The sequence below is a fragment of the Rhinatrema bivittatum genome, chromosome 10, assembly GCF_901001135.1.
Source record: "Rhinatrema bivittatum chromosome 10, aRhiBiv1.1, whole genome shotgun sequence".
Taxonomy (NCBI): domain Eukaryota; kingdom Metazoa; phylum Chordata; class Amphibia; order Gymnophiona; family Rhinatrematidae; genus Rhinatrema; species Rhinatrema bivittatum.
This window is the reverse complement of record NC_042624.1, coordinates 28,468,333-28,487,229: the sequence shown is the minus strand read 5'-3', so window position 1 is coordinate 28,487,229 and position 18,897 is coordinate 28,468,333. Positions and strand designations below refer to the sequence as shown.

Here is an 18,897-nt window from a genome sequence, read left to right as displayed (position 1 = left end):
ATTATTAGGAAAGGGAGAATAGAACAGTGCTACATTCACATTTTGTATTCTGGAACCCAGAGTTTAAACATTTATACTGTTCTTCTAAAAATATACAAAATCTATTGGTTGTAATTTGATATTCTGCCCAATGGTAAATTGCAAAGCAAAATGCACAGTACATCAAATAAAATGCAATGAAAGAAGAAAACAATTTAAGATGGGGTAGAACCATAAACCAATATTAACCCTGTAATAATTAAACCCAGTTACACAAAAGCCCAAATAATAATAATGCCATTAGCCTTTGACTAAAGCAGCCGATACATTATCCGTTGTTACCGTACAGGAAAAGCTATAACATTGCACATCAAGCAGGCAGAGCTTGAGTTAGCAACCATGGAAGAAGCCTCCAATATATCAACCCAGATAAAGTCAAGATTGATTGAGGCATGAACAACAAGGTGGCCAAAGAGGGCTGAAAGAATCCATTTTACCTATTCAAGTCCAAAAACCTGGCAGACAATTAATTGTCCTACAGGGAAGCTGGCAAGTTGAGAATTGTCCTGTCGCATGGGATGACCTTGGTCGTATGCTCGTGAATTATGTATATATAATTTCCAGGTACTTGATTAATGCCCAGCTTAAGGAGGCTTAGACATTCATCATTTGCTGACTTCAGAAATTTTCTTTAGAATTTATAATTGTATTGGGTGCACTAAAGCCTGTTAAGGCTTCAGACCCTAACAACGTACATTCTGAGCAGCTCATTCATGCAGGTCCTCTGCTTCCAGACTGGCTGAGGTCATTTATGCCTTAACAAACTTCACTCACTCATGCAAGAAAGCGATTGTTATTGCCATTCTGAAACCACATAAACTAAATAGTGATCCAAAGAGCTATCGTTCCACCTCTCGCCTGTCTGTTGCTTTTAAACTCCTGGCCTGATTGATATTTAACAGGATAGAGCCAAAGGTCAAGCAGGACCTCCCTAAAGAGCAGCCTGGTTTTAGAAAGCAGAGGAACATAAATGATCAGGTCTTGGCTGCAACAGATTTACATCAAAGTAGCCTTTTGAGTCCCTTTAAAACTGTGATTCTGCCTTAATCAGCCTTTCCTCAGTTTATGATGCCGTCTGGCACAGTGGGCTGCTCCTAACACTGCATAATTGCCTCCAGGATTGCTATATGATGAAAGTAATCCAAAAAACCAATACCAATTGCTGCTTCTATATTTTATGTGAGTTATTAAATAAATTTATAACCTGTTAATCTGAAACACTTGATTTTAATGGCTTACAATCTTGCAGCATATATACATCTAACATATAAACACATTTAAACAAACAGAACAAATTCTGGGAATGGCATAGACAGAATAATGAGACATAGCTGGGCCAGGACTAAGAGCGTGTTCCACAAGTATCAGTCTTGGTCTTGCACGTCCACAAACCTGAAGTATGTATCTATCAGGGTATGGGTGTCTGGGGTTTTGATGAGGGTCTACACAATAGCATCTCTGTCCTTCCTGAAGTAGTTCATGGTAAGAATGCTTTATGCTGCTCTTCACTGCTGCACCCTATGTCTTACTCCATCTCTCTGCACGCTGCAATGCTGTGCAACCAACTCTGCCTTATAAAGAGACAACTCATGAATTTTAGATAGTGGTCACTGGTATTACTGTCCAAGAAGCAATCTGCTCCTGGAGAAAGATGGATCCATGAATCAGGAGCTGAGCTCTCTGCTGCCCACAAATGAGAATCAGGAGCCAACTTCTTATACAGCAAAGAGAGAAACTACACATTGCCAGAGATCTAGGGTTAAGAGAACACTTGGATGGAGTAATTGGAGTAAGTGTCTCACCAAGTCTGGCTTAGCACCCTGTTGTATAATATCTAGACTAAATCTCAGCTAGGCGACAGCTACTATTGAAATACGGAAGGAAGCAAAAAGAAAAATTCACATTGGCTGCATATCGCCCTGCTTATCCTTGGCTTAAGCCCTAGGGCTAATGATGGTGGTAAGAACCTTAGTGAAGCTATAGGTCATGTGAATCTGTTCAGTTCATGGACCCACTGTAGTAGTAGACAAACCTCAGAAGTTAATGAAAAAATTAAGAGTATTTCCCTCAGTTAACTAGACCACCGCTTCTAACCGTGTGTCGCGTGCTACCGGTCTCCCGCTGCTCTTCTCCCCTCTTCCTTCACTGAGCGAGAGGCAGGCTATCTTCCACTGCTGCCATTGCCGCCCGGGCTATCAGCATGTTCAATTCTGGATGGGAACGGCAGCAGTGTTAGTGGAGGCTGGCAACTGCGGCTGGGCCTTTTCTTCTTCCTGCACCTGCCCCCATCCTGGCCTGGAACAGGAAGTGATTTGCAGTGGGGTGCGCGGGAAGAAGAAAGAAAGAAAGAGCCATGCCGCATGAAAAAGTAGCATCAGCAGCGGTGGCTCCGAGCAAGGGCCAGCCATTAATTCAGATCAGACACTTCCTCCTCAGCCAATGTTTGTGGGGGTGAGACTGCTTTCTAGCTAAACTGCTTTTGGCAGCAGACTCAGTGTATTGCAGGGGGCATTCAAGTCCTCAGTTTGATTTGAACTGGAAGGAGACAGCCAGAAGCACAAACTCTTGGGGAGAGATAAGAAAAAAGCTTAAATTAGTTAGCCAAATCTGCGGGAGGGTCTGTTCAAAATCAATAGCAGAAAGTGTCCAGTGAACAGCCCTGGCCAACTGTTAACTGTTTAACTCCCTCCCACCCTGCCCCTCTACCCACCCACAGGTTTGTTTTTCTGATATAGTCTGCCTGAATACATAATTGGCAACTAGATAAAAAAAAAAATAGATTAAAAAGCAGGATGAAAATACAAACAAAAAACAAACTTTGAAATGTTTGTATGCTAATGCCAGAAGTCTAAGAAGTAAGATGGGAGAATTAGAATGTAAAGCAGTGAATGATGACATAGACTTAATTGGCATCTCAGAGACATGGTGGAAAGAGGATAACCAATGGGACAGTGCTATACCGCGGTACAAATTATATCGCAATGACAGAGAGGAACACACCCAGGAGGCGGTGTGGCGCTTTATATCCGGGATGGCATAGAGTCCAACAGGATAAACATCCTGCATGAGACTAAATTTATTTATTTATTTATTTAGGAGTTTTTATATACATACACTCTGAGTATCACATCGGTTTACATAAAACATGAACTTCGCATAGTAGCGCTTTACAGGGAACTGGTCATATAAACAAGTAACTTACAAAAGAATAAAATGAACACAAACTTAGATTACAGCAAATGCAAAATTGAATCTTTATGGGTAGAAATCCCTTGTATGTCGGGGAAGACTATAGTGATAGGATTATACTACCGTCCACCTGGTCAAGATGGTGAGACGGACAGTGAAATGTATCATCGGGACATGCTAGAGAGATAACGTTCCTGGATGGAATAAATGATAGCTTTGAGGAGCAATTGTTCAGGAACCAACAAGAGAAGGAGCAATTTTAGATCTAATTCTCAATGGAGCACAGGATTTGGTGAGAGAAGTAACAGTGGTGGGGCCGCTTGGCAATAGTGATCATAATATGATCAAATTTGAATTAATGACTGGAAGAGTAACAGTGTGCAAATCCACGGCTCTCGTGCTAAACTTTCAAAAGGCAAACTTTGATAAAATGAGAAAAATTGTTAGAAAAAAAAACTGAAAGCAGCTACAAAAGTAAAAAGTGTGCAAGAAGCGTGGTCATTGTTAAAAAAAATACCATTCTAGAAGCACAGTCCAGATGTATTCCACACATTAAGAAAGGTGGAAAGAAGGCAAAACGATTACCGGCATGGTTAAAAGGGGAGGTGAAAGAAGCTATTTTAGCCAAAAGATCTTCATTCAAAAATTGGAAAAAGGATCCAACAGAAGAAAATAGCATAATGCATAAACGTTGGCAAGTTAAATGTAAGACACTGATAAGACAAGCTAAGAGAGAATTTGAAAAGAAGTTGGCCGTAGAGGCAAAAACTCACAGTAAAAACTTTTTTAAATATATCCGAAGCAGAAAGCCTGTGAGGGAGTCAGTTGGACTGTTAGATGATCGAGGGGTTAAAGGGGCACTTAGAGAAGATAAGGCCATCGCAGAAAGATTAAATGATTTCTTTACTTCGGTGTTTACTGAAGAGGATGTTGGGGAGGTACCCGTAATGGAGAAGGTTTTCATGGGTAATGATTCAGATGGACTGAATCAAATCAAGGTGAACCTAGAAGATGTGGTAGACCTGATTGACAAACTGAAGAGTAGTAAATCACCTGGACCGGATGGTATACACCCCAGAGTTCTGAAGGAACTAAAAAATGAAATTTCAGACCTATTAGTAAAAATTTGTAACCTATCATTAAAATCATCCATTGTACCTGAAGACTGGAGGATAGCTAATGTAACCCCAATATTTAAAAAGGGTTCCGGAGCGATCCAAGAAACCGGTTAGCCTGACTTCAGTGCCAGGAAAAATAGTGGAAAGTGTTCTAAACATCAAAATCACAGAACATATAGAAAGACATGGATTAATGGAACAAAGTCAGCATGGCTTTATCCAAGGCAAGTCTTGCCTCACAAATCTGCTTCACTTTTTTGAAGAAATTAAACATGTGGATAAAGGTGAACCAGTAGATGTAGTATATTTGGATTTTCAGAAGGCGTTTGACAAAATTCCTCATGAGAGGCTTCTAGGAAAAGTAAAAAGTCATGGGATAGGTGGCAATGTCCTTTCGTGGATTGCAAACTGGCTAAAAGACAGGAAACAGAGAGTAGGATTAAATGGACAATTTTCTCAGTGGAAGGGAGTGGGCAGTGGAGTGCCTCAGGGATCAGTATTGGGACTCTTACTTTTCAATATATTTATAAATGATCTGGAAAGAAATACGAGTGAGATAATCAGATTTGCAGATGACACAAAATTGTTCAGATTGTGATAAATTGCAGGAAGACCTTGTGAGACAGGAAAATTGGGCATCAAAATGGTAGATGAAATTTAAAGTGGATAAGTGCAAGTTGATGCATATAGGGAAAAATAACCCATGCTATAATTACACAATGTTGGGTTCCATATTAGGTGCTATAACCCAAGAAAGAGATCTAGGTGTCATAGTGGATAACAAATTGAAATCGTCGATTCAGTGTGCTGCAGCAGTCAAAAAAGTAAACAGAATGTTGGGAATTATTAGAAAGGGAATGGTGAATAAAATGGAAAATGTCATGATGCCTCTGTATCGCTCCATGGTGAGACCGCATCTTGAATACTGTGTACAATTCTGGTCGCCGCATCTCAAAAAAGATATACTTGCGATGGAAAAGGTACAGAGAAGGGCTACCAAAATGATTATTTATTTATTTAACATTTTTTATATACCGAAATTCTAGCAACAATGTTGCTAATCATTTCGGTTTACATATAACATTGGAGTGACTTAACATGTGAGTCTTACATGGAACAGGAAAATGAACTTGGAGAAAATTGAATAAATACTAATAACAAATAACATTAAAACAACAACAGTAGTAATAGACATGTTATAAATATGTTATAAATAGACATGTTATAAATGATAAGGGGAATAGAACAACTCCCCTATGAGGAAAGACTAAAGAGGTTAGAACTTTTCAGCTTGGAAAAGAGACGGCTGAGGGGGGGATATGATAGAGGTGTTTAAAATCATGAGAGGTCTAGAACGGGTAGATGTGAATCTGTTATTTACTCTTTCAGATAATAGAAAGACTAGGGGGCACTCCATGAAGTTAGCATGGGGCACATTTAAAACTAATCGGAGAAAGTTCTTTTTCACTCAACGCACAATTAAAGTCTGGAATTTGTTGCCAGAGGATGTGGTTAGTGCAGTTAGTATAGCTGTGTTTAAAAAAGGATTGGATAAGTTCTTGGAGGAGAAGTCCATTACCTGCTATTAATTAAGTTGACTTAGAAAATAGCCACTGCTATTACTAGCAACAGTAACATGGAATAGACTTCGTTTTTGGGTACTTGCCAGGTTCTTATGGTCTGGATTGGCCGCTGTTGGAAACAGGATTCTGGGCTTGATGGACCCTTGGTCTAACCCAGTATGGCATGTTCTTATGTTCTTATGTCCTTGAACGCGCCCAGGATGCTATCCCCGTACACCAATAATGCCCTGTATTGCTCGGGCTGTTAATGGCTGACTACACTTACTAACCTAAAGAAACCTCAAATCCAATTGATTATATTCTTAGAAATGTTTGGCCCCAGAGAAGTGCCACTCTTCTTCTTCTTACCCTTCCTACGCTCTTTCTTATCCCCTCTTCTACCTGCTAATAATCGAAATATGTTAACATATCTTCTTCTCCTGATTCTGCTGCGTAGCCTCCTGGGAACACCTTCCCATAATTCTGTTAAAGAGGCTAGGGCCGGGTGACCTATGTCTTGGGTGGGGCCCATTCCACTAAGGCGCTTGGACTTTCCCGAAATGCTGCTATCTGAAGACGAAGTAGTGGACGAGTCAGAACTCGCACTGGAACTATCTGGGTAACCTCTCCTTCTCTTCTTGCCTTTTTTATTTACTTTCTGGCTGTGCTCTGTACCCTCTTTACTTTCGGCTGCTCTGTGCAACATGCCTGACAGGGTTTCCGCTGCTCCACTGCCCCGATCCTCTTCTTGTTGTCTCCTTTGCATGGAAAAGCTGCCCTTTGACTGTTCTCTCCAGGTCTCCTTGAAAGACTTACTTGGCAGCTCATCCTCCTCTGTACCTGTAACAAAAGAAATACCAGCAGCAGTATCCCTCCCATACCCTGAGCTCTCTTTCGTAATCCTTGCCTTTCCCAGCGAATCCCACCAAACCTGAGAACCCTGCTGTCTTCCAATGGGATCGCATGTATGATGTAAACTGTGCTGAGGGCTAAGCCCCACCCCCCCCTCCTCTCGACATAGGGAAACAGAAACTGGGAAATCTCCCCCGTCTCCTCTGGGACAGGTATGCTCCGCTTCCCCACCCCCATATTCTTGTACCCTGGTAGTGTGTCCAGGAAGGAATCCTTGTCTTATACCCCAGCTCCTCACTCCAGACTCCTTCAGCACGGAAAAAAGGTGGCGACACTCAGCACATGCTCTGCTCCTCCATAGTACTTGGTAAGCCTTTCGTCCTGAAAAGCCACCCTGTGCATGCCTCCATTGCGTCCCCGGATCACCTGTCTCCCACTTCCCGCCTCCGATGCTTGCGTTCCTCTGCCTCTTTTCGTCACGCTCTCAGACTCCCCTCTCAGCACCGCCTGTCGTCTCGCTGTTCTCGCTCTCTTTTGGATGGCTGCCGCTGGCCTCCGTTTTCCCACCAATTCCGTCACGCTAGTGCCGTACCTCGTTGCCGCCTCACTCGCCTGGGCCTTGTCTGACCCGGATCCCACACGTGCATCCTCTGGTGTAGGTCCCCTCGAAGATGAGGGGTGCCGGGCCTATCGCCGCCGGCGGCCGGGGAAGGCTGGAATTCACTGCCGGAGGCGCTGAGAGAAATGTCCTGCTTCATCTGGTTCGCCCTCCCGCCCTGCTTCTATCGCATCCGCAGAATATGCCTCGGGGCCGCTTTCGCTGGAGCTGACCTCCTTACGTGGTGGCGTTCGGGGCTTGCGGGTGGGAGGGACGGTATGTCCCGGGGAATGCTCAGTGGGGCGTGCCGCAGTCTGCCCTCTCCGCCCCCTCCTGGACAACATGGTTTGGGAGGATACTGGTCCTGTTCCCCGCTCTTTACCTCTCGGCATCTGACTCCCCGAATCTGGCTGGGAAGGATTCCCTTCAAACACTAGGGCACTTATTCTGAAAGAGTCTGCACGAAACACAGACAACAAGTCAGGCCCCCTACTCTCTCTGGATCTGCGCTTCTGTCCATTGGTAAATTTGCGCCACCTACTGGCTTCCTATCAGGATCACCGATTTTAAATGTTGCTATACGCAGCCGTGGGTGTTCCCTATTAGTGCTTCCTTCCCATCTAACCTCACGAACTCCCCCTCCCCCTTTCCCCGCTAGGCTCAGCCTAGAACGCAGATTCCCCCCATGTTATAGTCACAGCGCAAGACTGGCTTGCGCTGCTCCTCTTTTATTTATAGACATTTGATATTCTGCCTTTTACCACAAATGGCCTCAAGATGAATTACAATAAACTTAAAACAAAATGCAATTGAGAATTAAAGTAGTCAAATTTGTAGTTGGTATGCAGCAAATCCTCAAGAGACAGACATTACATCTAATGATTACTTGCCCCTGTCACACCAACTGTGCATGCTGACAGCAGGAGTACCACCTCAGGTTGCTATTTACAAATGGAAAACTTAAATCATGGCAGATAAGGACATCTTGGCCCACCCAATTAGTCCTGTGGGAGTTCTGCGCTACTGTGGGATGGCCTCCGCTCGTGGTGAAGATGGAACAGGCACCAATGAGCCGCGAGCAGAGGCCTGGCCCATTCGCGGCGAAGAAGGAGCAGGTGCCGGCGTGCTATGAGTGGAGGCCAGCCTGCTTGTGTGAAGATGGAGCAGGCCTCGGTGAGAGTGAGTGTGTGTGTGTGCGTGTGAGACTGCAAGCCTGGGAAGTGGGAGACAGCATGTGTGAGGGGGCGTGGGTGCCAGAGAGAAGGAGCCTATATGAGGATATTGTGAAGGGCTGTGTATGTGTGTGAGAGATTGGGAGCTGGTGTGTGTGAAAAAGGGATTGTGTGTGTGAGGGTGCTTGTTTGTGAGAGAGGGAGCCTGTGTGTATGTGTGTGAGAAAGAGAGGGGAAGCCTATGTGTAAGGGGGGTGAGCGAGAAAGGGAGCCAGTGTGCAGGGGTGTGTGAGAGAGAGACTTTGGTAGCCTGTGTGAGGGTGTATGCATGAGAGAGAGGGAGCCTGTGTGGGTGTGTGTGCAAGAGAGAGAGAGGGAGCCTCCTATGGGGGGGGGGGGGAGTGCTACAGAGATAGGGGGAGTCTGTATGTGTGTGCATGAGAGAGAATAGGGAAGCCTGTATGAGGGGATGTGTGTGTGTGTGAGAGAGAGGGGAGTCTATATGATGGGGTGTATATGTGCACTAGAGCAGTGGTTCCCAACCCTGTCCTGGGGGCCCCCCCAGCCAGTCGGGTTTTCAGGATATCTACAATGAATATGCATGAGAGAAAATTTGCATGCATATTCATTGTGGATATCCTGAAAACCTGACTGGCTTGGGGGTCCCCAGGACAGGGTTGGTAACCACTGCACTAGAGAGAAAGAGAGAGCTTGTGTAAAGGGCAGTATTGAGAGAGGGGTCAAACTTTGAGAGTGGAGATGGAGTGATTGTTTTTATCTATACAGCTCAGCCATGCAAACTTGTCCACCTGTTTTGTGTTTGTCTTATTAGATTCTAAGCTCTATTGATCAGGGGCGGGCCTTTTTTGTGTGTTTGTACAGTGCTGCATATGTCATGTTTAGTAGTAGTAGTAGTGTCTACCATATATTAATTCAACATGCATTTCATACCTTCCTTCACCCTCATTTTTTTTAACCATAAACATTAAATAAAGTGAAAAAAACAAACAAACCTGAAACATGTTGGAATCAATTTGGATTTAAATAAACAAAGGCAAATTTATAGGAAAAATATTGGGGTGAGCAAGGGGATAATGTTTCTTTAAAATGTGGATTTGATTGGTGCTGTGTAGTCTAAGTGGCAGCCAGACGATATAGTTTATTTTCTATGTTTATCTTGTCATTTGCAGTTAGAAAATATAGTAATATTAAATAATAGAATATCTGCTCTACTTATATTTAATGACAATATATGCAGGAGAGAGAGAGTAATTTCACAAGGATGTATCTTTTAATACTGTATATTACTCCTATTATAGATTATTCTACATGGAGTATCTCTCAAGTTTACATTAGCTCTGCGATATTAAAGGAGTATAACTGCAAAGTGTTTGTGATATGCAGGCTCAGCGGTTTGATTTCATTTGCCTATGATAAAAGAGGATTTCTGGTTCAAGCTTTACATATATCACCTTTTAATAGGGAAGACCTCCAACTTATCAAAATGGATTTTGAAACCAGAACATTCTGAGCATTTTTATTTTTGTTTAAATGTCATAAAAAATATTTTCCTTTTGAATTCCTCACTTTCTGCCTTCTGAAAGCTAGTATATTGTGTGCTACAATAAAACATGGCTACAGAGAACTCTGAGCTCTTTCTTTATCCTGTGGTTTCTGGAACCTATGAAAGGGAAGTAGATGTTGATGTGTAAATCTCCTTATCTTCCTTTATTCATCACTGTACAGCAGGCATATCTTCCGCCGTCCCTGGCTTACAATTGATCCAAGATTGGGTTTTCTTTTGTAAGCTAAAATATGTGTCTTGCATTAGTCATCTGTACAACGCTGCAGATCAGAATATCAGATGAAAGACATGATCACAGTCTTATGAAATGAAATACAGTTACAGAGTTTGGCCAGAAGCAGATTCCACATTTTGTGAAAGTGACACATCAGCTGAAGAAGTGACAGGCAGTGTCCTGCCAGATGCTGTTCCACAGGAAAGATTCACAGGCTAGGGACGGCAGTCTTGATAGCATCGTTCCCATTAATAATCCTCCACAGCCGCTCTCTGGAACAAGTCCCATAGCTGCGAGGGGATCCAATAATAGAGACAGCTTAACACATGTTTGTAAGACCTAGGGGATGGAGGCGGGGAAATTACACAGCGGGTCTCACTTTCTTTAACTTTTGGAAGTAGAAATGGTGCACATGCCCAATTTTAAAGGATTCCTCATTGTTTAAAAGCCAGTTTTTGCAAATCCCACAGTTTTTCATAAACATTTTGTAGAAGTAATTTTTGAAAGACATTTCACTCTTCTCCCATGTATTTCTTTAACTTAGGATATTGTTGGCATTATTTTGTGTGCTGGGAAATGGAGGAAGCCATTCTCAGTACATACTTATTGTGATCCCACTGTATTAAAATATATGAAAAGAGAAGCCTAGAATTGCATGGAAACATGGGAGTGAGGAAGGCATTATAGGCCATCCCCATATTCTCTTGCACCTTCTCCCTCTTTCCTGCCTCACCCAACACTTGTCCTTTCTCCAGAGGTGAGGCCAGGTGTCTAGGCAGACACATGTACACATGGTGGCCATCCTTTTTTTTTTTAATCTGATATAACCTGGGGATCCCCATCAGACATTTTTCCTTGGGCAGTGCAGCTCTGATCTTCAGCCAGCGAGGTCTGAAGATCCCCCGCTAGCCATGCTGCTCCAATGCCAGACTCCTTTCTTCAGCTAACAGGGCCACACGAGCCCTGTTGCTCCAGCGCTAGGGCTTCCTAAACCTGTCCTGGTTACCCCATAATGAATGTGCATGAGACGAGCTTGCATGACTCAGTTTATGCAAATTTATTTGATGCGTATCATTGTGAGTATCCTGAAAACCCAATTGGCTGTGGGGTCACCAGGATAATTTTAGGACACCCTGGCTTATAGTTTTTGTTAGCTGCTGCTCTCTATCTATAACATCCGCATTAGAAGGACAGACAGAAAATAAGAAACTATAAACCCTCTTCTTATTTTATCAAATGCACTAAACATAGACTGTAAACCATATCTAAATGAAAAGTCAGTGCAGCAAAATGAGAGCAGAAAAAAATGTTTTTATAAATGTTTCATTCTCATGCAGATTTTCTTCAGGATTGAAACACTGATGATAAAATGAATTTCCTTTGGCTCTTCTTTTCATTTGGATATTTTTTCTCCAGTAACTGATCTTGCAGCTTTTAGCAGCCTCTAGTATTTGGAATTGTTTGATTGCATGCATCAAAGTGATTGGAACTATGTTAATTTTGGACTTTCCGGGTCTGTGAAAGTCATTGGAACTCATTGATGAGGTTGGACTATGGAATTTTGAAAGATTTATTTGTAAAGTTCATTTTTAAACTTCTTTAGCTGCGAGTTCTGTCAGTCTTCTACTGTTAGGTAACTCCTGCTGAGTCTTGGGGTTTTGGTGGCTAGTGGAAGCCCCAGATGGTCCAGCCTGATCAGCCGGCATTGAATTGTATGTGTCTACCGAGTCTGTGGGTCCTGTGCTTATACTTTGATTCAATCATCAACCTTTGGTCTTTTCCTCATATGTCACTGATATCTGCTTTTGTATTGAAAAAATATGGAAAACTATACCTCTACTTCATGACAATTCCTATTATGCATTATGTACTCGTGTGAATTAAATGGTGCATTTTGTACATTGGTGTAGTTGGAATCTATTATTTTGTCCATTCTGGCAGTATTTTTCTTTCTTAATGTTGTGCCAGATTTCATTTGGTTGGTGTTACCCCCATGGCTTGTTTTCTGTGCTGGAATAAAAAGATAATGCTCTTTAACTCAAAAAGAGTGGAGACTGTGGGAGCCTGTGCTGGCACATTGAATGGAAAATCTTTGGTTCAGTCCTGGTGGAATTGTCACTACTTATGGAAAGCATGATGGATCAGTCCCGGAAAGTCATGGACCTGGTTTTTGTTTACTACTTTCTTTCATTGTCCATATTTTTATTCAAACCAGCCTTGAAAGTCCATTTCAGAAAGCTTGTACTGAGAAAGAAAAGTTTATTTAAAAAGATGTGAGGATTATATAATTAAGGCAATGCCTGAAAGTTGGACGTGAGCTTCAGGGTTGCAGTTGTTTTACAGAATCTTGGGAGAGGTGGCAGGGCTGACAGATTTATGGAAAATGCTGAAAATCCTGAAAGTGCTTAGAGAGAACATAAGATTTGCCATACTGGGTCAGACCAAAGGTCCATCAAGCCTAAGCAGTGGATGTCCCCAAGTCCACCTTAATTTATGGTTTACGGATATTTCTTCCAGGAACTTGTCGAAAGCTTGTTTTAAATGCAGCAACACGAACAGCTTTCACTACATCCTCTGCCAACAAATTCAAGAGCTTAATTATGTGTTGTGTAAAATATTGTTTTCCTATTTGTTTTAATTGTACTACTTAGTAATGTCATTGCTTATCCCCTAGTCTTTGTACTTTTTTGAAAGAGTAAACAACCGATATGTTTACCCATTCTACTCCACTCATTATTTGATAGACCTCTATCATATCTTTTCTCCAAGCTGAAGAGCCCTGACCTCCTTAGCCATTCCTCATAAGGGAATAGCTTTGCCCTATGGATGGAACGATTCCTCTATGAAGAAATGTTAAAGAGGGTGGAGCTCTTCATCTTGGAGAAGAGACAACTGAAGGGCCAAGAGTCTACTGCAGATGCCATGGAAGCCTCATTTCCAGCCTTCCGTGGCAACTGCAGCAGACTCGTAGCCCTGCGTATGTGGTGTGTATGACATTTGTGCCATACGTATATGGTAATGTGGACCTCACCTAAAAACTGAAAACACAGGGGCCACGGAAAAACAATGCAGCAAGGAAGGGGGAGGGATGTGCCCTTGCACATGTATAGTTTATACTTTTCTGAGCCCATGTGGTAGTGGGGATACGCGCTGGGATCCCAATCATTATGTGTGTGAAGGGGGAGCTGGGGCAGGAGAATCCATCCAGTGGTATTGTTGATTGACGCATTAACTTATTTTCCCCTCTGTCTGATTTATTTTGTATTTTCATTTCTTGTTCTCAGTATGTTTGAAACAGATCCCAGCGCGGTCACTGCCTCAGTCAACCCTGCACGCCACAGTCGGCACCTTCTGGGTTTCTCAGCTGGGAAGGAGCAGAACCGAATTGAGGAAGCACCTGAAAGTATCAGGTAAACTAAAATATATAGCATAACAGGAAATCCTTTATTGAACAAAGAGAAGGGAGGGTCTGGGGGCATACTCATGCACATTATAAAAACTTGTTTCCAAAGATATGTCTGCTTCTGTGAATAGCTATTCATTTGACATGATAGTATTTTTGTATGCAGTGCTACTGCCTGATCGACTATAGAGTGGGGCTCTTCTCAGTATTTATTTAAAAACATTTTTACATTTTTATTTCCTATCATGTAGCCAGATGGACGCAGGTCCAATGGGTTATGCTCCCCTGCCTGCAGATGGAGATGGAGTCAGGTTGTAAAGCTGACGTCACTATCTCAGCTTTCCAGTAATCTTTGTCTCCAGCAGATGGTGGATGTACCTCTCCCTAGGGGGGATTGCTGTACTTTTTGGAAGGAGAAATTCTACGTTCTAATTTGAAGAAAATTGAGCCCCGCTCTTCTGCGGTGATACCTAAAGGTCCCTCCCCCCAGTTGAGAATTCCGGAGGTGATTTCTGAGATCCCCCAGAGGTGTGCCTTGGTCCAGTAGCCAGTTCCCGGTGTGGACTTTGCTGCTTAGGCAGCTGAAAGGCAGTGGGTGCAGGAAGCCAAGTACGGCGGTGACAGCCAAAGCTCTCTCCCCCTGCAGCCAAAGACCGTCTCTGTACTCAGCCAGTAAGCACTGAGCCCAGGTAAGTAAAAAAAAAAAAAAAAAAGGAAGATTTACCTCCAGGTTCAGAGACTATTAGAGGGATAATACAGGGCTTTATTCCATCTATTTTGTCATACCCAAGAAGGAAGTTCTTTTCGCCCCATCCTTGACCTCAAAAGTGTCAACCGTCACTTGCAAGTGACTTACTTTTGCATGGAGACCTTGCGCTCTGTGATAATGGCCGTATAACTGGGAGAGTTCCTAACCTCCCTGGACCTATCTGCGGCCTCCTACATACTCCAATCTGACAGGATCACCAGAATTTCCTATGTTTTGCGGTGCTGGGTCATCATCAGTTTCGGGCACTGCCCTTTGGTTAGCTCCCACCCCCAAAACTTTTTCCAAGATTGTGGTAGTTGTGGCAGCAGCGTTGAGAAAAGATGGGATCCTGGTGCACTCATACTGGTACAATTGGATGATCCGGGCCAAGTCCGTGGAAGAGAACCTCCTGGTGACCAACAAGGCGATCTTCTTGTTACAGGAACTCAGTTGGGTAGTAAACCTTTTCAAGTGCAGCCTCAAGCCTTCCCAGTCCTTGGAGTATCTGGGAGTCTGGTTCGACACTAGGCGGTGCAAGGTCTTTCTTCCATCCATATGGATACAGAAGTTGGTGCACCAGGTGCATCAACTGGTGAACACGGTATGCCCGACAGTGTGGAGCTATCTCCAAGTTCTCAGTTTGATGGCGGCAACCCTGGAAGTAGTGCTGTGTGTGAGGGAACACATGCATCCTCTTCCATGCTCATTGCTCTTACGTTTGGAACCCACAGTCTCAAGACTATTCGGTTCATCTCCTGTTACAGAGGGGAGTCTGTTCTCTCCTCCAGTGGTGGTTACAGGAAGCTCATCTGAGCAGGGGTATGTCCCTGTCCTCCCCAAACTGGTTGGTTCTCACGACAGATGTGAGTCTCCAGGGCTGGGAAGCCCAGTGTCAGGAGCTGATGGCCCAGGGACGTTGGACTGAAGAAGAGGCCCTCTGGAACATCAATCGCTTGGAAGCCTGGGAAGTCAGATTGGCGTGTTTACGGTTCAACTGCAGATTCCAGGGCCATGTGATATTGGACAACGCAATAACGGTAACCTATATCAATTGCCAGGAAAGAACCAAGTGCGAGCAAGTGTTACAGGAGATGTACATCTGCCCACTCCAGATGATCTCAGCCTCCCACATTGCAGGAAAAGACAGTGTTGGAGCAGACTTTCTAACCAGGGAGAATCTGATACAGAACAGTGGGAATTATCGGCCAAAGTGTTTCAACTGATAGTAGATCATTGGGGCCTCTCGTCAATCGACCTGCTGACTGCATCCCACAATGCAAAGGTTTCTTGATTCTTCAGTCGCAGAAGAGATCCTTGGCTCCTGGGTGTCGTCACCCTCGTTCAGATCTGGCCAGAAGACGAGTTGCTATACACCTTCCCTCCATGGCCCCTGTTGGGCAGTGTCATGTGCAGAATCTAGCACTACAGGGGAATAATCCTGCTAGTAGCTCCAGATTGGCCCAGGCGTCCTTGGTATGCAGACATGCGGAGGCTCCTGATAGAGAACCCCCTGCGTCTCCCACCGCACAGGGACCTGTTACAGCAAGGACTGGTCCTTTATGAGGATCCGACTTGATTCTGTCTTACGGTCTGGCCCTTGAGAGGGCTCACCTGAAGAAGCGGGGATATTCTATGGTGGTAGTTATCACCTTACTCCATGCTCGGAGGTTCTTCACATCCCTAGCGGATGTGCAGGTCTGAAGCGTATTTGAGGCTTGTTGCAAGGAATCCCTTGTGAGATCAAAAATCCCACTTATTCTGGAATTTTTGCAGGACGTCTTAAATAAAGATTTGGCCCTTAACTCCTTGAAGGTGTAGGTAGCAGCTCTCTCCTGTTACAGGGGTGAGGTGAATGGGATCTCTCTGTTGGCTCATCTGGACGTGGCTCATTTACTGAAGGGAGTGAAGCACCTTCGGCCTCCCGTATGGTTGCCGGTTCCCTTGTGGAATCTTAACTTAGTGCTGGAAGTTTTGGCAGGTTCTTCCTTCCTGCCACTGTGCAGTTTTTCTTTGTGTTTATTGACCTTGAAAACGGTGTTCCTGGTAGCTATAAGCTTGGAACTTCGCATCTCTGAACTGCAAGCATTGTCATGCCAGGAGCCTTTCTTCCGGATGACTCCAGCGGCATTGCAGCTACATACTGTTCCATCCTTCTTGCACAAGGTAGTCTCAGAGTTTCATTTGACCAGTCCATTTCATTGCCATCCCTAGATAAACTCAAGGATGTGGAGGAATATCTGCTCCTCCGTCATTTGGATGTCAAGAGGCTTTTAGTGCGGTATCTGGAAATGTCTGAACTGCTCCAAAAGACGAACCACCTGTTTGTCCTTCATGATGGAAGGAAACAGGGCGAACCAACTTTGTGGGCTACCAATACTCGCTGGATTAAAGAGGTACTCATGGGAGCCTGTGTGGAGGTTGGAAAGCCATAACCCTCTCAGATTAGAGCTCATTCCACTAGGACTCCAGCAGTCTCATGGGCAGAGGTCAGACTGCTGTCTCCCAGTCGATATATGCCAGGCGGCGACGTGGTCCTCCTTGCACACCTTCTCCAAGTTTTATTGCCTGGATGTACAGGCCCGAGAGGATGCTGCCTTTGCACAGGCGGTGTTGACCGGACCGTGGGTAGCCTCCCATCCGATTGGGAGTAGCTTTTGTACATCTGGCTACCTGCTAGGAAATGCAGAAATTACTTACCTGATAATTTCGTTTTCCTTAGTGTAGACAGATGGACACTGCATCCTGCCCTCGGCTGCCCAAGATCTGCGCCACGGGTCCTCACATGGAATGGGCCTCTAATCCAAGGGATCCACGAGTAAGTGTTCATCCAGTCCCTAGATTAAGGTACCTGTATTCTTACTGGAGCTCATTGTTTATGGTTGGTTGAGTACAGTTACGGTTATCTGTTTTTAATCATGTTTTAATTGAAAATATGACTGAAAATATGTTTAAGTCCTTTCACTAGTATGTCCACAGTAGCTTTTGATGAGAATACTGGAGAGCTGAGGTCACTGCAGGGGTATATGTATGATGACGTCAGCTTTGCAGCCTGACTCCATCTGCTGGCAGGGGAGCATAACCCATTGGTTTTGAGTCCATCTGTCTACACTAAGGAAAACAACATTTTCAGATAAGTAATTTCTCCATTACTTGCCTTGCTAGTTCATGTGTTTAGAATCTAACATATTCCTCCTCTATTTTCCCTCTTCCCTTTGGGATAATTGCCCAGGTGATGCAAGAATTCTCCTTGGTTGGTCAAGAACAAGTCTCTCCTTTGCTGATTTTGAAAGCTGTTCTCAAGCCAGCAAGAGATTCCCTTGCACCAATGATCTATCTACCTTCAGACACTGAGGTGTTGCCAGCACAACCTGTCATTCCTTTCCAGCCCCTTTGGATAGGAAATCGACAATTGACTCCCCTTAGCCACCTTCCCCCTCAAATACTTGTGAATTGCCATTTAATCAAAATATGAAAACAACTGGCTGTTGCTGGAGATTCTGCCTGAGCTGAGTATAGTGCTACTGTACATTGTAGGCTAAAAGTGAATATCTTACGTTTTCAGATAGCATAATTCCTTGGTTCCAGCTTCATTTGGAATTAGTGACTAATCAGAAAGCAACTGCAACCTTTATAGCCAATCAGAATGCTGCTTCCACAACAGCTACTCTGGCAAAGAAGCTCTACACACCTTGATGTTTTTAATACTCTTGATTCTTGGCTTAATGTTTGGTTTTCTTTCTAAATAAAGTGTTTAGAGCTACTTGGAGTACAGGGATCCCCTGCACCTGAGTACTTGTTGGACAAGTGAAATGATGCAGCTGCTGCTTTTCGATTGCGTTGTACAACCACATGATCTTGATAGCTATAATAACTTCCAAAACAGAATCCTGTGCATCTCCCTGCTTGGTGCTGCTTTCATTGCCTTGGGGGGATGCTTCAGCTCGCAGTGGAATAAAGGAATGCAGTCCACTTGCTCAGCTGGCGGCACGTGTTGCCATCACAGATGGAGTGAGTCAGATTACATACATGAAACAGCAGAGAGCTCCCATAGTTTCCATAGAGTCATCTTTGTACTCAGAATTGTAATAGCCTATTTGCCGAGGGTTTTATTCCAGTTTCTGTATAGTCTTGTCCCAGCCTCGATCAGTCGGTGGTTTTGTGCATTTAATTATCTGCAGATGACGCCTTGGCCCAGGCAGCTGACTCTTGTTCTTTCACAGAGTTTTTCAGATCATATATCCCTTTCCAGTAAAGCATTTTTCTTTTTCTACTAGAACAAAGCTGGCAAGCACAGATGTTTGAGACGTGGCTTCTCCTATGTAAAAGCACAGGCAGCTAAGTTCCATAGTAACCCATATAAACCTTTCTCCCTCAGGAGTACCTTCCTACTATTGCACTGCATTAGATATAATGCAGT

General features: G+C 43.9%; 1 protein-coding gene across 1 annotated transcript in view; it reads left to right on the top strand.

Moving 5' to 3' along the window:
* The window catches only part of ATF6 (activating transcription factor 6), a 326,336-nt gene that overhangs the window by 87,684 nt on the left and 219,755 nt on the right, over window positions 1-18,897 (top strand). The window contains exon 10 of the mRNA XM_029617629.1: window positions 13,614-13,739. Coding sequence (XP_029473489.1) covers window positions 13,614-13,739 — 126 coding nt within the window. The remainder of the gene's footprint in view (window positions 1-13,613; window positions 13,740-18,897) is intronic.